The 19,007-nt window shown below is 39.1% G+C and overlaps 1 protein-coding gene across 1 annotated transcript in view; it reads right to left on the reverse strand.

Moving 5' to 3' along the window:
* The window catches only part of pth1r (parathyroid hormone 1 receptor), an 85,803-nt gene extending 69,138 nt beyond the window's left edge, over nucleotides 1-16,665 (reverse strand). The window contains exon 1 of the mRNA XM_064993027.1: nucleotides 15,510-16,665. Within this exon, the coding sequence (XP_064849099.1) occupies nucleotides 15,510-15,581 (72 nt within the window). The 5' untranslated portion in view covers nucleotides 15,582-16,665. The remainder of the gene's footprint in view (nucleotides 1-15,509) is intronic.
* Between the last annotated feature and the right edge of the window lie 2,342 nt (nucleotides 16,666-19,007).

The following is a 19,007-nucleotide window of genomic DNA, read 5'->3' on the forward strand; positions in this document are numbered from 1 at the left end:
GAATTGTGAAAAACTGGAGTTTAAATGTATTTGGCTAAGGTGTATGTAAACGTCTGACTTCAACTGTATGTGGGTGTCTCACCTAGCTATCTTTTGATGAATGCACTTACCGTAAGTCGCTCTGGATAAGAGCACCTGTTAAATTGCCAAAATGTCAAATGTAAATGTTTTACATAAAGATCTCATATTACTGTATTGAATTATTGAACTGTATTGAATTATTCATTTGTTAACATTGATGTAAAAAAAGTTAGCATTTGTACATTTCTTTATTAAAGAAAAGTTATTTTTTACATTTGACTGTACAAAATCTAGCAGTACTACTAATTTCTCTTAGAGTGAGGCGGATATATAACATTTTTGCTAAAAAAACATGATAGATTTTAAACAAATACATGTCTGTCATTGAACAACCCCATGCCAACATTAGATAAATTAAAAAACACAATGTAATTTCTTTAAAACAATAAAAGCAAATTTAGCAGCATATCTGAAAATGGATATATAGTGTTTCGTAATTAAACTTTCATGTTCTTCATGACAGAATGATTTTTAACAAAGTAATTATTATTATTTTTTTTTACCAAGTAACACTTCTCAAAGGGCACCGAATCGGTAGAATGACCCTTCTCACGACCACGACCCACACAACCATTATATTGAGAAATGTATTTTCAAACCTGTTTGTGCACCACAAGTGGTTGCTCCCTTTGATTCAAGGACTCATTCATTGTAAGAAGGATTAAGTGTCTTCCCCACAGAGAGGGCGCACTTTAAATTGTGTTTGGAACTTTTGTCACGCAATGCACCATCCTGATCATTCATATTTTTAACATAAATAGTGTTAAGTATAGCCTAGCTTATGCGACTCATGTGACTCACAACAGAAGAAGAGCTGTGACAAACTGGTCTGGACAGGAGGCCAATTGTAAATGCAGCATTTGCTCTGTAATTTAGCTGAAGCATTGATTGGTTCTCTCAAAAGGTTGTTTTTTTCCCTGGGGGGCGGGGGGAGGGGGGGGGGTTGAGACATGTCATTGTTTGGAAAATCCAACAGTTGTAATGGAAAGGGTGGAGCTCAGGGGCTGTGTGTGGCTGTGCGCGTTAATGTTTGAGCGAGAAAGACAACCAGTAAAAGCACATCCACCTCCATTATCGATGCATTGTGCCGACAACATCAAAATCAGCCTTTCCAGATTCTGAAGTCGGGAGGACTTGGAGTTAGGTGTTAGCCAGACTAATGTAAGTACCATTTAACCCTAGAAATTACTATATATTCCCCAGACAAAAACCCATGGATCACCAGATCAGATTGTAAGCTTTGAAACAGCTTGGAGATGTTCTGTTCTCACAGGATCATGCACTAAATGCCCTGGAGTTTTTGAAGCAATCTAGGCAAAACCTCGCTGTTACCTGAATTTGACTTGGCTCAATGTGCTGAAAAGAGAGGATTTCTTAGTCGTGCTACTGCTGGAAAACGTTGGAGCTGTGAACTGCATACATACAAACCCGTAAGCCCCAGAGGTCTGCAATGAAAGTCATAAAAGGTCCTTTTAAGAAATGCTCCCTGCATATAAGCCACGAACTAGCCAAGGAGAGAGGGTTGGTCCTGCCCAAAACTAGAACTGCATGCCAATCACGTCAACAACAACTGGATCACAACTGAGGAGGATTCCTAGTAACGACAGATCTCAGCAGCTGCCTTGATCTGAGAAATTGATTATTTGAAAGCCCATTTGATGTTGTGATGAGGGCTGGGTGGTGGATATGTCAGTATATGTCATGCATCACCCTGAGTGTTTGAAATGCTATCCCCTGCACCGCCGGTGATGGAGGGTGTTATGTCAATGGGGAAGGCAGCAACACAGCTGAGAATCGTCACAAGTCAACGCAATTGAGGTACCCTGGGAGTTGTGGCATGCTCACCACATAGAATTCTACAATTCTATAGCAGAATATTCCTACAGTCGCTGGATAGAGGGAAGAAGAACCCCGAAAGAACAAGACATTTGCCTAGTGATTATTAAAAACTTATCAAAATGTTTTTTTTTTCATGGTCAAATATACAAAATGTCATATCTTGTGTTTCATGTTATAACACAAGATAACACTGTTCATAGGTATCTTGGGAACAATGTTGAGGTCATTTAACAGTGGATCGAGGAGACAGAAGAAGATTGTACCGACAGACACTGTTGCTAGCTCCTACTTTCAGCATTTCACTGCACCTGTCATACCTGCTCTAAACTCTGTACGTGACAAATACAATTTGATAGGCTGTGTTATCAAATGTTGGCACTAAAAGAGTGTTAATTCCTGCAGGTTGGTCAAACCATTTGACACACGCCTACAGTTTCAAAACACAACCATTACCCACATATATTTTTGTCTCTTGATATGCATTTGAATCTTGGCAGCTGCCCGCATGTGACAAAATCCCTCTTTTCATTTCTTTACCAGGCCTTCAAGAAAACCCAAGAACATACCTCCAAATAGGTTGCCCGTAAAAAAAGATCAGTACAGTCATATTCACTATGTATTTCCCATTTACATACAGGTAATCATAAAGATGGTTGCCTTTCCTGGCCTTTAAAATGCATGATGTTCAAACTGTGATTCAGGTATTAACTCTGTAAATGACCCGATGCAGAGAGTTATGATTATGGAAATGTAAAATATTAGAACAGGCATGATTTAACATAATTATGTGCAGTGCAGTCAGTGATGGTGGAAATACACTAAATTACATATGACAATATGGAAGCACAGTGTCATGTAGTTCAGTGACTTCACTTCCTGGTAGGTAGACCATCAGCACTATTCTTGCTGTACTGGTTTCAGCAGCAACATCTCTCCAAAACGTATACTGAAGTAAAATATATGAATTGCATTGGCTCATGAACACTTTTTAGTCAGTTATTTAGTAAGTTATTTCCAAAATAAAGCATGGTGCTAAGCGTAATCCTGTCAAGAAACGTCAATAAAATATAAACGGTCCATTCAAAACACCAAATAACAGGTTTATCTTTGCTAGAAAGAGCATTAGAGACCCGCCAAAAGTCCTATGGAAAAAAAAGAGGCACATCACTAAAATATCTGTGTTAGTAGCTCGGTTTCCATCTACTTGGCAACATTTTCCCACCAGAGATGTGTTTCCACCAAATTGACTTGTTGCAGATAACAGGCTGAGCGTGATGACGTAGTGCACATACAAATACCTTTTGCGGTTAAAATTTCCATGTACTGAATAAAAAAATCCAAGTTAAATGGGTTTCCATCAAAAGTTCAATATATATATATATATATATATATATATATAGCGAGTGTGAACCTCTGGTATTGGCACGTGTGATCGAGCCAACAGCTCGCAGACGCAGATAGCTACCTACATGATGAGATTATTATGGACAAAGGAGCAAGATTATTTTTATTTGGCCGAAAGGCAGCCAAGCATCAATGATCCTGTCAACAGTATAAGACCCTAGATATTTATTGGAAAGGAGAATCAAGTTCATCACCTTACTCTTTCACCACCCTGTGAAGTTCATCATCATTTTTTAAATCTGTAGGTCTAGTCAACTGCATGCATTCCTGAGTCGTAGTGGGAGGACCACACAACATGTCATCGCGTGACTCCAAGTTTACTTATATAATATCAATAATTACACATGAAAGTGTTTTCACCAATATTTCTCGCTTAATTCATTTTGCAGACAAAGAGATCCCACCTTGTCTAGTGTATTTTGTTTTGTCGACATTAGGAAAGTTTACTATCGGGCCTGTCATGACTTTTTTTTTTTTAATCAGACACGTAAATTACTGGCATAAAAAGGTTGGATGGAAACCTGATTAGTGGTGTAACTTTTTCAGTGAGGTGTAAAAGTGGCATTGAGTTACTCACACTCCTGCATTCTTTAAGTGGAAAAGTTCAGAAAAAAAAGGTCAAAAAAAGTCAAGAAAACAAGCTCTTTCCTGAGTCAAACACAGCCATGGTATAACTTTACCATGCCAACGAAACTAAAGACTTGACTATTAACAGGCCTGTTATGAGACTGAGTCACAGCCCTTTTCAAAAGCCCCGCTATGTGTCAGTCAACATGCATGTGTAATAGAGAGATACATACATTTGTATGTCAAAGATATATTTAAAATTCTCTATCAAGAAAATGTAAGGAAACTGCATAAAAAACTATTTGATTGGGATAATGATGTGTAAGGAGTGTTTTTAGCCCCTAAAAGTGTACTTATGTGTGAGGAATCTCAAATTAATCCCAGGAAAAACAATTTTTTGTCACAAACACACTTTGAAGAGACCAGGCAATGACGACAGTGGTTGACCTTCTCACACCGACTGGAATGAAAAGAAATGTCCTCAATCCATGAATATTTAGTATGTGTACAGCAGTAGCCCACAACTAACTATCAATATACAGTATGAAATCACTATTTGGCACTCAGATTTATAGCACTGAAATGCATTAAAATGAAGATCATACATTACAAACCAATAAGCTATAACGGTTCATAATGATTCATGAATCTACATGTTAACGAGGAAAATTACTTATAAACCTTTTGCATTTCCCCTTAAGTCTTGTACTACTTAAAATGTTAGGCTGGAGGGGTGTGAATTAAATAATTGTACTGGTTCAGGGTCACATCCATTAAAGACTACCTCGTTTCCTACTGCCCTCTTCACTTCTCAGTAGTTTATCACGCTCGTGCACAAACAAACACACACAATAGTAGGCATTTCTCATTCCACCAAATCCTCCTATGTCAACCAAATATCTCAGTGCGTCTTGGTGACTGGAAAACAAGGGGTATTTCTGAAGGGAATGTGAGGAAGCAGTCCCGGTTTAAAGTTTTAATGTCACGTGCACAAGTACAGTAAAATGCCTTTCTTGGAAGCTCCAAACCCACCAACGGAGTAATCTATATCAATTTAGCACTAGATCAATGTTAACAATGGTAATACATACAGTGCCTTTAGAAAATATTCCACATGTTTGTTACAGCTTGACTTAAAAAAATAAATTCTGCAAATGTATTGAAAATTAAATACAGAAAAATATAATTTACACTCCCGAGTCAATACTTTGTAGAAGCACCTTACAGATGTGTGTCTTTCTGGGTAAGTCTCTAAGATCTTTTCACACCGGGATTGTGAATTTGTGTCTTAACTCTTTGCAAAAGTCTTCAAGCTCTGTAAAATTGGTTGTTGATCATTGCAAGGCAACCATTTTCAGGTCTTTCCAAAGATTTAAGTAAAAACGATAACTAGGACACTAACATTCACTGTTTTCTTCGTTAACAACTCCAGTGTAGATTTGGCCTTATGTTTAAAGTTATTGTCCTGCTGAAAAGAGAATTCCTCTCCCAGTGTCTGGTGGAAAGCAGAACGAACCAGGGTTTCCTCTAGGATTTTGCCTGTGTTTAGCTCCATTACGCTTCTTTTGTATCCTGAAAAGCTCCACAGTCCTTAAAGATTACAAGCATACCAACAACATTATGCAGCCACCACTATAATTGAAAACATGGAGAGTGGTACTCAGTAATGTGTTGTATTGGATTTGTATTCAGGGCATAAAGTGAATTGCTTTGCCACATTTTTGGCAGTATTACTTTAGTGCCTTGTTGCAAACAGGATGCATGTTTTGGAATATTTGTATCCCGTACAGGCTTCCTTCTTTTCACTATGTCAATTAGGTTAGTATTGTGGAGTAACAACAATGTTGTTGATCCATGCACAGTTTTACAAACACAACAAAATGTAGAACAAGTCAAGGGGTGTGAATACTTTCTGAAGGCACTGCAAGTGCCTGCAATGAATGACACACACAGAGTGACACACATTTGTGTGCCAGCCAGGACGTTTGCTAGTATACTTTAGTGTTGTCACGATACGATCATTTTTTACTTTGATACCGATAGCAGGATTACTATCACAATACTTGATACCATCACGATACTACACACTAAAATCAATTTACACACAATACCCAGAAAAAGAAAACAGTTTTTGAAATTTTGGCAAATGTATTCAGACCCTCGAAATTGAGCTCAGGTGCATCCTGTTTCCATTGATCATCCTTGAGATGTTTCTACAACTTGATTGGAGTCCATCTGTGGTCAATTCAATTGATTAGACATGGTTTGGAGAAGCACACTATTTATATAAGTTTCCACAGTTGACCGTGCATGTCAGACCAAAAACCAAGCCACGAGGTCAAAGGAATTGTCCATAGAGCTCCGAGACCGGATTGTGTCGAGCCACAGATCTAGGAAACAAATGTCTGCAGCATTGAAGTTTGGAACCACCAAGACTCTCCCTAGAGCTGGATGCCCGGCCAAACTGAGCAATCGGGAGAGAAAGGCCTTGGTCAGGGAGGTGACCAAAAACCCGATGGTCAATCTGACAAAGCTCCAGAGTTCCTCTGTGGAGATGGGAGAACATTCTAGAAGGACAACCATCTCTGCAGCAGTCCACCAATCATGCCTTTATGGTAGAGTGACCAGACGGGAGCCAGTCCTCAGTAAAAGGCACATGACCACCCACCTGGAGTTTGCCAAAAGGCACCTAAAGGATTCTCAGACTATGAGAAACAAGTTTCTCTGGTATGATGAAACCAAGATTGAACTCTTCGGCAGGACGCCAAGCGTCACATCTGGAGGAAACCTGGCACCATCCCTACGGTGAAGCATGGTGGTGGCAGGATCATGCTGTGGGGATGTTTTTCAGCTGCAGGGACTTGGAGACTAGTCAGGATCGAGGGAAAGATGAACGGATCCAAAGTACAGAGAGATCGTTGAGGGAAACCTGCTCCAGAGCACTCAGGACCTCAGACTGGGGCGAAGGTACACCTTCCAACAGGACAACGACACTAAGTACACAGCCAAGACAATGCAGGAGTGGCTTCGGGAAAAGTCTCCGAATGTCCTTGAGTGGCCCAGCCAGAGCCCAGGCCTGAACCCGATTTAACATCTCTGGAGAGACCTGAAAATAGCTGGGCAGTGGCGCTCCCCATCCAACCTGACAGAGCTTGAGAGGGTCTGCAGAGAAGAATGGGAGAAACTCCAGAAATACAGGTTGGCCAAACATGTAACCAACCATAACCAAAAGGACTTGAGACTGTAATCGCTGCTAAAGGTGCTTTAACAAAGTACTGAGTAAAGGTTCTGAATACTTATGTAAATGTAATATTTCAGTTAATTTTGTATTTTTAATCTGTAACATTTAAAAAAATACAGTTTTTGATTTGTCATTACGGGGTACTGTGTGTCGGCTGATGGGGGGGGGGGGGGGAACAATGTAATACATTTTAGAATAAGGCTGTAACGTAACAAAATGTGGAAAAAAGTGAATGGGTCTGAATACTTTCGGAATGCACAATAGCTACAGTATTTTCAACCTAGGCTACACTCTTGAAAATGCTTGGTTGTTTGGATGACTGCTGGGTTGTAGTCATTGGGTCACTTATTTGGATTGTTTTCTTTAAAAACAGCCAGGTTGGGTTGTTTATGCTGGGTTATCAAAATATGACTCAGCATGTCTGATCAGAAGACTAGAGACATGGCTCATTAGGGGTGTGGTTTTCAGATATTTATATTTTGGCCACACATTAGAGTAAATGTCATTCCGGACAATCTGTTCTGTTGCATTGTCGTTACATGTTAAGATTGAACACTAACAGCTTTGTAGTAATGAGGCTTACAGAGGTATATGAGTTCCTCAAGAGCCTATGCAAATCCCAATGTTGGAATAGTTACTATTTTATTACTATATATAATCAGCAATACTAAAGGGATACTTGTGGATTTTGGCTATGACGTCATTAATCAACTTCCCCAGAGTCAGATGCAATCATGGATACTATTCTCTGCATCCAGGACGTTAGAGCTAACTAGTGGTAGCGCAATGACTTGAAGTCTATGGTATCTACTAGCACGCATAAATTACTGGAAGTCTATGGTACAGTTGAAGTCGGAAGTTTACATACGCTTAGGTTGGAGACATTAATACTTGTTTTTCAACCACTCCACAAATTTCTTGTTAACAAACTATAGTTTTGGCAACTAGGATAGGACATCTACTTTGTGCAAGACACAAGTCATATTTCCAACAATTGTTTACAGACAGATTATTTAACTTACAATTCACTGTATCACAATTCCAGTGGATCAGAAGTTTACATACACTAAGTTGACTGTGCCTTTAAACAGCTTGGAAAATTAAGAAAATTATGTAATGGCTTTAGAAGCTTCTGATAGGCTAATTGACATCATTTGAGTCAATTGGAGGTGTACCTGTGGATGTATTTCAGGGCCTACCTTCAAACTCAGTGCCTCTTTGCTTGATATCATGGGAAAATCAAAATAAATCAGCCAAGACATCAGAAAAAATAATTGTAGACCCTCACAAGTCTGGTTCATCCTTGGGAGCAATTTCCAAACGCCTGAAGGTACCAAGTTCATCTGTACAAACAATAGTACGCAAGTATAAAGGGAGGCTTGCAAGCCGAAGAACACCATTCCAACCGTGAAGCACAGGGGTGGCCGCATCATGTTGTGGGGGTGCTTAGCTGCAGGAGGGACTGGTGCACTTCACAAAATAGATGGCATCATGAGTCGGGAAAATTATGTGGATATATTGAAGCAACATCTCCAGATATCAGTCAGGTCGCAAATGGGTCTTCCAAATGGACAACAATTCCAAGCATACTTCCAAAGTTGTGGCAAAATGGCTTAAGGACAACAAAGTCAAGCTATTGGAGTGGCCATTACAAAGCCCTGACATTTGTGGGTAGAACTCAATCCCAAGAACATTTGTCAGGGTAGAACTGAAAAAGCGTGTGGAAGACAAGGAGAAAACAGCTTTAATACAAACCTGACTCAAAAAGTTACACCAGCTCTGTCAGGAAGAATTATCAAAAACACAAACAAAATTCAGGAACAGAGAGAGAAATAGAGACCAACTTATTGTGGGAATGCTTGAATGAAAGAAGGCTAAAAAGACCAGCAGAAACATTTGACCAGACATAACAAGACATGACAACCCGAAACATTTGACCAAAGTTAAACAATTTAAAGGCAATGCTACCAAATACTAATTGAGTGTATGTAAACTTCTGACCCACTGAGAATGTGATGAAAGAAATAAAAGCTGAACTCAATCATTCTCTCTACTATTATTCTGACATTTCACATTTTTAAAATAAAGTGGTGACCCTAACTGACCTAAGACAGGGAATTTTTACTAGGATTAAAAGTCAGGAACCTATTTGGCTAAGGTGTATGAAAACTTCCAACTTTAACTGTTTCTACAAGCATGCTAGCAGTTACCACAGACTTACAGGAATTGCGCTAACGCTAGTTAACAATTGCACGAACACTGGATAGCTATTTCTTCAAACTGCACTCAGAGACAAAAAAAATGGTATTGATGAGTTAATTTTACTCTGGGGAAGTAGATTAAATGACTTCATTGCTAAAATCCTGAAGTAGCCATTTAATATTATATTACAATAATGTACAGTAATATGCATACATATTCAAGAAAAAAATTATTGTAGTGTAAAAACGTAATATGAGGAACAGGAATGACAAAATAACTATCTGAAAGCCACTAATGATAGGCTGCCGCAGCTATACTATTTTATTAATGAGGTTCAAAATTGAACCCCTCCCATAAAAAAAAGGGTTTCTGTTTGAAATTTTACACAGGCAGCCCAGTATCAGCGTATAAACATCAATCTGCGACACTTTGCAAAAATATATGCATAATGTCACAGAGATTCCTCTAAGGAACCTTTTCAGAGGGGTTCCTCAAGGAACCTTTTGACCTGAAAAGGTTACTCCAGAGTGGCAATCTTTTGAACCCCAAAAGGTTATTGAATGCTCCTTTATTTCTTTATGCATTTGAAAAGTTGACCTATTCACTTAATACAGAGTGAAAAAGCAATGAGACAATAATATCTGTCTAATGCACATCTGATGATACTGCTTTCTCTTCCTGCATCAGATGAAAGGACAACAACCAATCGAGGTAGCTAATCTGTATATAATACAGTGAAACATATTTTGCCAATTATACGTCTGCTGCACAATGGATCCCATTTCAGCACTCAAGTGGATCCCATTTCAGCACTGTATTATGAAGCCAAGATCAATGATATAAAGAATGATGGGGGAAAACGTTGACGTTCTTTAAATGAAATTATGGGCAGAAAGACAAATTCAACTCCATCTTTCATCAAATCATATGGTTTATTTATCACAAAAATATTTGATGTTGCCGATTATCTGAATGATTACTTAATTGGCAAACTTAAGCAGGAAATGCCAACAATGAACAGTGAGCCATAGTATTCATGCATAAAAAAAAACGAAATAATGAATGCATTTTATTTTAGAATTTTGTCAAGTTAGGGTGAGGTGGAAATACTGTATTATTGTTATCGATAAATATTGCCAAACCTCCTGGCATTGACAACTTAAATGGAAGGCTACTGAGGACAGTCGCAGACTCTATAGCCACTCTTATCTGTCATTTCTTTAATTTAAAACTAGAGGAAGGCGTTTGTTCTAAGGCAAGGAGGGAAGCCAAAGTAATTCCACGACAGAGAAGGGCACTCAACATGTACTGCACTGACACAAATGACTGATGATTGGTTTAAGGAAATTGACAATAAGAACATTGAGGGAACTGTACTGCAGCCTTTGATATTATTGAACATAACCTGTTGTTATGAATACGTATGTTTCATGAGCTATACATCTAATAAAACTCAGAGGGTTTCCTTTAATGGAAGCTTCTCTAATTTCAAATGTTGGGTATGGTGTACCGCAGGGCAGTTCTCTAGGCCCTCTACCCTCTAGTTTCTATTTTTACCAATGGCATGTCACTCGCGTTAAACAAATCCTGTGTGTCCACGTATGCTGATGATTCAACCATTTACCTGTCAGCAACCACAGCTGTCACGTATACTCCCTCTCTGGCCTCTAGGTCACTAGACGGCTGATTATTTCACACACCTGTCACCATCGGCACATACCAGCGCTTATTGACACTCACCTGGACTCCATCACCTCCTTGATTACCTGCCCTATTTATGTCACTCCCTTTGGTTTCTTCCTCTTGTTTCTGTCGGTGTGCTGTCGGTGTGCATGTTGGTGTGCTGTTAGTGTTTCTTGTTTTGTTCATGTTCATTTATTTATTAAATGTATTCACTCTCTGAACTTGCTTCCCGACTCTCAGCATACATTGTTACAGAATAACGCCTCACCAAAGGGAAGCATTGGGGAATGTTTTTTGTTTTTGTGTTGGAGATGACGTCGGGTCTGGGTTCCACTGCCGAGGCAACCGAAGGATGCCTCAGGTTTTCATGCCCCAGCTGGTACATTGGGTGTCAAGACTCAGTTGGCGGGTCAAGCATCTGTTGCCGAGTCTACCGAGGATGCCTCAGCTAGCTCGTCAGGCTTCCATGACTTAGCTAGCTCGTCAGGTTTTCAAGACTCGGCATGTACAAGTCTATATCAATGTGTTTACACTGAATTAGCTTTTTGAATAAACATATTGACTGAATCACACATCAGACATGGCTACTTTAACTCTCACTCTGGGGGGAAGACATGACAAGCGCAAGTCATCAGACAGCCAAAACACAATCATGCAATAGGAATTGGATGGCGATGCACACCGACCGTGGTCCTGAAAGTAGCATTTCCTCTTAATAAATTCTGAATCACTCACTGTGAGGACAGGCGATCCTACTAGGCAGGCAGCAGTGCTTTGGCCATGTCTGTGAATTGTCACTAAACTAAGTGTCAGGGTGAGAACAGAACGACAATGTCTCCATAGATACATGCAGTGGTGTTTTTTGGGGGGTACCTGTACCTATTTTTTTTTTTACAAATTCTACTTTACTACATTTCTATAAATGTTACTTTTTACTCCATACATTTTCCCTGGCACCCAAAAGTACTTGTTAGATTTTGAATGCTTAGCAGGACATGAAAATTATCTAATTCACGCACTTAACAAGAGAACATCCCTGTTCATCCATACTGCCTCTGATCTGACGGACTCACTAAACACACATGCTTTGTTTGTAAATTGTCTGAGTGTTGGCGTGTGCTCCTGGCTAACTGGTTTATATATAAAGAATATAAAGAATTTGAAATGATTCACACTTACATTTGAGACTTAAGTATATTTTTGCAATTATATTTACTTTTTATACTTAAGTATATTTAAAACCAAATACTTTTAGACTTTTACTTTTAGTATTTTACTATGTGACTTTCACCTTTTACCTGAGTAATTTTCTATTAAATTATCTTTACTTTTACTCAAGTATGATTTGGGCACTTTTTCCACTACTGGATACATGTACTGTATGTAAACTACAGCAAGCACCATCAGTATACATTTGTTTTAAAGGATTTCAAATGACAAAGTACAGCTTAAAGCCAGACTTAGCAAGTCCAAAATAAAATGTCACTTTTCTTTCTGGTTTTAATATCTCAATGTATAGATGAAGGATTAATTTGTCATTTGGGTCACTACAAAGTGATAAATTAAGGTTTCACAAATTATAAGTACAACAGCTTTGTTTACAAATTACAGGTCAGATTTATCAAGGTAATTATGACACATAGGCCTATTGATAATTTATCTGTTCCTCTGATCCATCCACGACTACAGCAAAACATATCTAGCTATCTCAATCTCATTACAAACAAGACTCATTATAAATGAGAATTGACTGATACAGAAGGGTAATTTAGCTGACAAATGCATGTCTTATTAGTAAATAATATTGGCTCCTGGCTGTCAGTGTGTCTACCTGTCTGTGTGAAAGTTGACTATGCGCAGGGGCACAGATTTGGTCTCTTGTTACAAAGTTGCTTTAATGTTGATAGCTTGAGATTCTGAATGAAAACTGTAATTGTGGGCAATTTTCATTCAGCAAGGGATTGAGAATATTTTCCTAGTGCAACACTTACTAGTTGGACCATATTTGAGACTCCTCAGCATGACCAGTGCCCGCATGCTGGACACTATAGATAATAAGCATGAAAGCCAGCTCTGTCTGCTCGTAATTGAAGAAACTAACTAGCTAATTTCACTGGCTAGAAAACAGATAGATCCACACGCATTGTTTGAAAATGTGTATAGCCTACCGGTGGGTGATTAGCCCACAAACAAATAAACGTTGCAGATACATGCAAACTTTGTTGGAGTTGCTAGCTAGCTAATTGTTTTCCTCTTGGATGTTGCATTTACTATTGCAACCTTTTGATGTCTAATTTATTTTATAATTCAACCCTATAGTTTCTGAGTGTCGACTTTTCCAGGCAAGTGTTTGCACCGCAAGATATAGCTGATCCAAGCTGATACAGTGCTACCTTTGCACAGCAGTTGGCGATCAATATTGTTTAACCTGTCTATGTAAATTAGAATGACATTTTACTGCTGTAACGTTCGTCGCCGGCTCCACTTATAAATTCATTTTTTTTTAAATAATACAGTATAGTGGTTATAGGCTACAAGCAAACGAGAACACCTACTGTCTTGATACTGACTGATCATAAGCGGCTGGCTCTGCGGCCGCTTGAGAAGTCTCAGACAGAGCACATTATTACGTCTTGCCTGGGTGTGTTTACATTATGTCTTGCCTGGGTTTGTCACCCCGACAGTTTGATATTTCAGGATCACAAATTACGCAAATGAGACCTACTAAGTCTGGCTGTAATGGAAGGATACACACTAACTGGATTAGTTAGGATTTAGACATTCCTAATGCATTTATAGATGTTGTTCTCAGTGGTTCATTACTCTATGTCATCTTTGGTCATACACTATAAAAATACAAATAAACTCTTAAAGGGAACTTTTTAGAACACAGGCAAAACATCAAAACTGTAAGGGTAAACACAATTCACAGACACAGCCTTTAACGACTGAATGTTGAATCAGCTATAAATACACAGTTAGCCATGTTATAATTGTTTTCCCTTGCCATCTAAACCAACGAGGCCAGCAGTCCAGTGACTGCGGCACAGTGATGTACCACATCACTAGGGAAAGGCACTGACAGCCCCAGCCAACTGCCTTTTGAACGCTCAACACACTCAGCCAAAAAACACAGAACAACCAGGACCAGAACTGCCCATTGCAGTTGCCTGTAATGCTGTCAGCAAGGCCACTGTGTAGGCTATGGAGTAGAGCTACAGTTATACTGACATTATCTGACATTTGTAAATACCATCATCAACCTTGTGGCATTACAAAATAAGTTAGCATTACCTATCCACATAAAATACCTACATGAGCATGACATTACACAGACATAAAATGTTAATGAGCATTTGCCCCCTCTGCGGTACATGTACACTAACGTTCTAACTCAGAAAGGGCCACACTGAAGTTATATGGCAAGTAATTACAAGTGAATGCATGTTATTATGAATATAATAGATACCATGCCGGATGCAAAGTATGGTAACAAAAAGCTACATTTGTATTTAGACTCTCTCCACCTATGAAGTATTTAGGTACCTTATAGACACGACAACATTGCTAAGGATTAGCATAGCGATTTAACACAAGCACTCTTATCGCTCAGTCTGATGGGGCACCGTGCATGATTCATGCATTATTCAAACGACACACATTATAGTCTACCGTAGTAAAAAAAAACTATTCTTCATATAATGAAGTAAATGTCTACCTTATAAGAGGCGTTTTAATAGAATGAATTCAAGGAAATAGCACCGCATAGAATGAATGACCTGACCTATTATCTTTATGGCACAACCATAAGTGAATGCAATGCAATGAGTGGGTGGGTATCTATCCACGGCATCCTCTGTGGAGGGTGGGGAGCCTACTGCATTTCCTCAGGGCAGAGGAATAGTTGAGAATATCATATTGCAGGTAAAATGTCTATTGAAGCACTCTTGCTCCACCTGTGCTATGGGAAGAGATATTCAAGAATGTGTCCGTTTTATTTGTGCCATTATTGACTATTCATGAAAATGCATTCTCTAGACAGTTCACTCAGATGGTTGATCATCTGTCAAAATGATCCAGCTATAATGGGCTGGATGTTCAATGAAATTCAGAATTATTTCAAAAGATAAAGCCCAGATAGTAAAGTAGCTTCAATCTGTTACGACTGAATAGACATAAAGCACGAGCAAAAAAAATTATTGCAGTTTTGAAACTGCAGTAGAAGTGCAGTAACTGCAGTCTACTGTGGTATTTTTTGACCCAGTAATTGCAGAACAACTGCAGTTATACTGCACTCTAACTGCAGTTACACGGCAAAGTTACTGCTGTAAAGATTTTGGAAGCAGTATTTGCAGAATACTCTAGGTATACTGCAAAGTACTGCAGTTATTCTGCACTCTGACTGCAATCTTTTTTCGTAAGGGTGAGTGAGGTTAGCCGCCTACATACACAGATGACATGCAGAACATGTTCTATAATGAAAATAACTTACCAGACAGACACGACTTAGGACCAAGCTGAAGAGAAGAAAGCCCAAACTGTGGAACACTAGAGTGGCTCCCATCCCGTTTCAGAAAGCAATTTTTACAGAGGTTGATGCTTCAGTTAAATGACTTCATCTACTTTTAACTGTTTCCAAAAGCGCTAGTCATGTTTCACTCTATCTGTCCTCTCATTATGGGTTTGATACTGGCTTGTAAAATCATAACTATAATCTCTTCGCTTTCCCTTCCTCTTTTTAAATCCGCAACACGTTCAAACTGAGCCCGCTCACTTTATTTCTCTGCGTCTGTCAGTTTTTTTTCTTCTTCTGAAATTACATCCACATGTCAGAACTATTTATGTCGCTCTCGTTCTGCGGTGGGAAGTTCAAATGATTCTTTGTGGAGAAGAAACCAGCGCGGTATTTTTAGGTCTTTTTAGTCCTTCAGACTAATTTAAACACTTCAGTATGGAGCTGTGCGCCCTTTATGCCATACCCCAAACGTTCCTTCTCACTAACTCCGTCCAAATGTTAATTGGTAAGTGGTCAAACTCATACGAAAAGATGTAGCTAACTTATTAAGACTAAATGAATTTGCATATAGTGCACAAACGCATGCCGCATCATGTCCTCTCTCACACTAAATAACTATTGCCAAATTAATTATATGATAATTTCACAGAAGACGCTTGCTTATGACAGATTTTAGCATACAAAATGCATCTCAAGACAAAGCGTCACGTCAGTCATAAAATTCTGAACTTTTCCTAATAAGATTCTTGCTTTGGCGAAACATCTTATCGTTGGCTGTCCCCCCAGACATTAATTTCGGAAAAGAATAGTTGGCCCATTCAAAAAAGACTAAATGATCAACTAATGATCAATCTATACATTGTATCGAACTATAAAAAGTTTAGCTTCAGTTATACCAGTCTATGTGGATGTATCAAATCCCAAAACGTAACGCGATTTACGCATGGTGATATAGACAGTCCAAGGAAAACGCCAACTCGGCTATCAAGATCACACTTACGCTATTTGAGAGAAAACAAACTGATTCATTTCACCTATTTCAGAACCACCTACATCTAAAAAAGGCAGCTTCCTTTCAAAGAGTTATCCCTAATATTCAACGCGGCTCCAAATGTTGACGGCAGCGGCTCGAAATCAGTCGTGAGTAATGTGGATGAAAAGGGGGTTGGAAAGAGGCAGGTATTAGACAGGCGCATGAAAGGATCTCATTGGTCCGCGCACTCTTGCTTTAGATTAAACCACGACTCTAAAACGACATATTTTGTCACCCCTTCCACAATCTCCACATTCAACCGATTTCTGAGTGTTGCCAATTAATTTCTGCCAACATCTTTAACTGTATTTGCTATCGACACATAATGCATAGGAGGAGTAAAATGTTCCAGAAACATTTCACATTTTATTATTTTTTCCTAGTAGCCTACTGTACACATCCTCTACATTAGGGTTCCCCAAAACGTGGACTGAGGGCCACATTCGTCCAGCAGGTGATTTTATCTCACTCATGATTTATTCAGGACTATCTGTGGTAGCATTCACATGATCATAGAAGTGTTTAGAAACATATTCTATTTGAATTTACAATAAAAGTGACTCCAAAATGACACAATACATTATTTACAATGAATTTCTATTGGCACAAAATAATCTGAAACACAACCAAAACCAACAGCAAATGCATCGGTTTGTGTCAAGAACTGCAACGCTGCAGGGTTTTTCATGCTTAACAGTTTTGCGTGTGTATCAAGAATAGTCCACCACCCAAAGGACATCCAGCCAATTTGACACAACTGTGGAAAGCATTGGAGTCAACGTAGGCCAGCATCCCTGTGGAATGCTTTTGACACCTTGCAAAGTCCATGCCGCAACAAATTGAGGTTTTTCTCAGGACAAAAAGGGGGAGGAAGAATAAACAAATTGTCTGACACCATTGGTTCATCAAATCATTTTAGAGGAGCATCTGTAATCCATCTATGTCAGTTCTCTTGCATTGTTAGAATGTCGACACATTCAGATGACAAATTCAAAGAAATATTACATCGGTCAGGGTCAGTAGCTAAGTCGGCCTACTGTACGATCACAACTGTAAATCTTACTGCTTTCTCATTAGAACAGATAGGCAAATAACTACAGTATCACTTTATTAGAAAACTTGCCAATTCATGTGGTAAAAAAAAGTACTGAGCCAAAGCATATTTTTATAGAAGCTTGCATGTACCCTACCACACATAAAGTGAAAAGGAAATGTGAGTAAGTAATTGTCTTTGTCATGCCCTGGCCATAGAGAGGCTTTTATTCTCTATTTTGTTTAGGGCAGGGTGTGACTAGGGTGGGCATTCTATGTTCCTTTTTCTATGTTTTTGTATTTCTTTGTTTTTGGCCGGGTATGTTTCTCAATCAGGGACAGCTGTCTATCGTTGTCTCTGATTGAGAACCATACTTAGGTAGCTCTTGCCCACATGGGCTTTGTGGGTTGTTGCTTTCTGTTTTGTACCTGATGGAGCTGTTTCGGTTGTCATTTTTTTTTGTGTTACTTTGTATTTAGTGTTCAGTTCTATTTAATAAACGACGAACACGTGCTGCGCTTTGCTCCTCACCTTCTTCCACCAACGGCCGTTACAGTCTTGGGACATGCTGTGAGGGACTGTTGATTTGGAGTAAGATACCATCCAGTCCATATCTATTATAAATGGGGGAGAATTATGTCTCTGTGCCACAGAAATTGTCAACCATATGTCACACTGAGAGATTTTAACACAGCACAGTTTTTGCACCCACCTGTAATAGAGCATCTCACCACCCCAATGTACAGTACCAGTCAAAAGTTTGGACACACTTACACATTCCAGGGTTTTTCTTTATTTTTACTATATTTTTACTATTTTTTTTGAGTAATAGTGAAGACATCAACACTATGAAATAACACATGTAATCATGTAGTAACCAAAAAAAGTGAACAACAAATCCAAATATATTTTACAGATTCTTCAAAGTAGCCACAGCTTTGCACACTCATTGAACTGTAGTCAATGAACAGCATTCTCACATAGGTGTTCCTTTTGTCCAGGTGGGAAAGGGTAGTGTAGATTGCAATAGAAATTGTGGATCTGTTGGGGCAGTATGGGAATTGGAGTGGGTCTAGGGATTCTGGAATGATGGTGTTGATGTGAGCCATGACCAACCTTTCAAAACACTTCATGGCTACAGATGTGAGTCATTTAGGCAGGTTACCTTGGCATTCTTGGGCACAGGGACTATGTTGGACGGCTTGAAACATGTAGTTATTACAGACTTGGTCAGGGACAGGTTGAAAATGTTAGTGAAGACACTTGCTAGTTGGTCAGCGCATGCTCTGAGCATACATCCTGCCAGTTTAAAGGTCTTACTCAGATCAGCAACGGAGAGCGTGATCACACAGTTGTCCACAACAGCTGGTACTCTTATGTGTGCTTCAGTGTTGCTTGCCTCAAAGCA

Source organism: Oncorhynchus masou, chromosome 17, assembly GCF_036934945.1.
Source record: "Oncorhynchus masou masou isolate Uvic2021 chromosome 17, UVic_Omas_1.1, whole genome shotgun sequence".
Classification (NCBI taxonomy): Eukaryota; Metazoa; Chordata; class Actinopteri; order Salmoniformes; family Salmonidae; genus Oncorhynchus; species Oncorhynchus masou.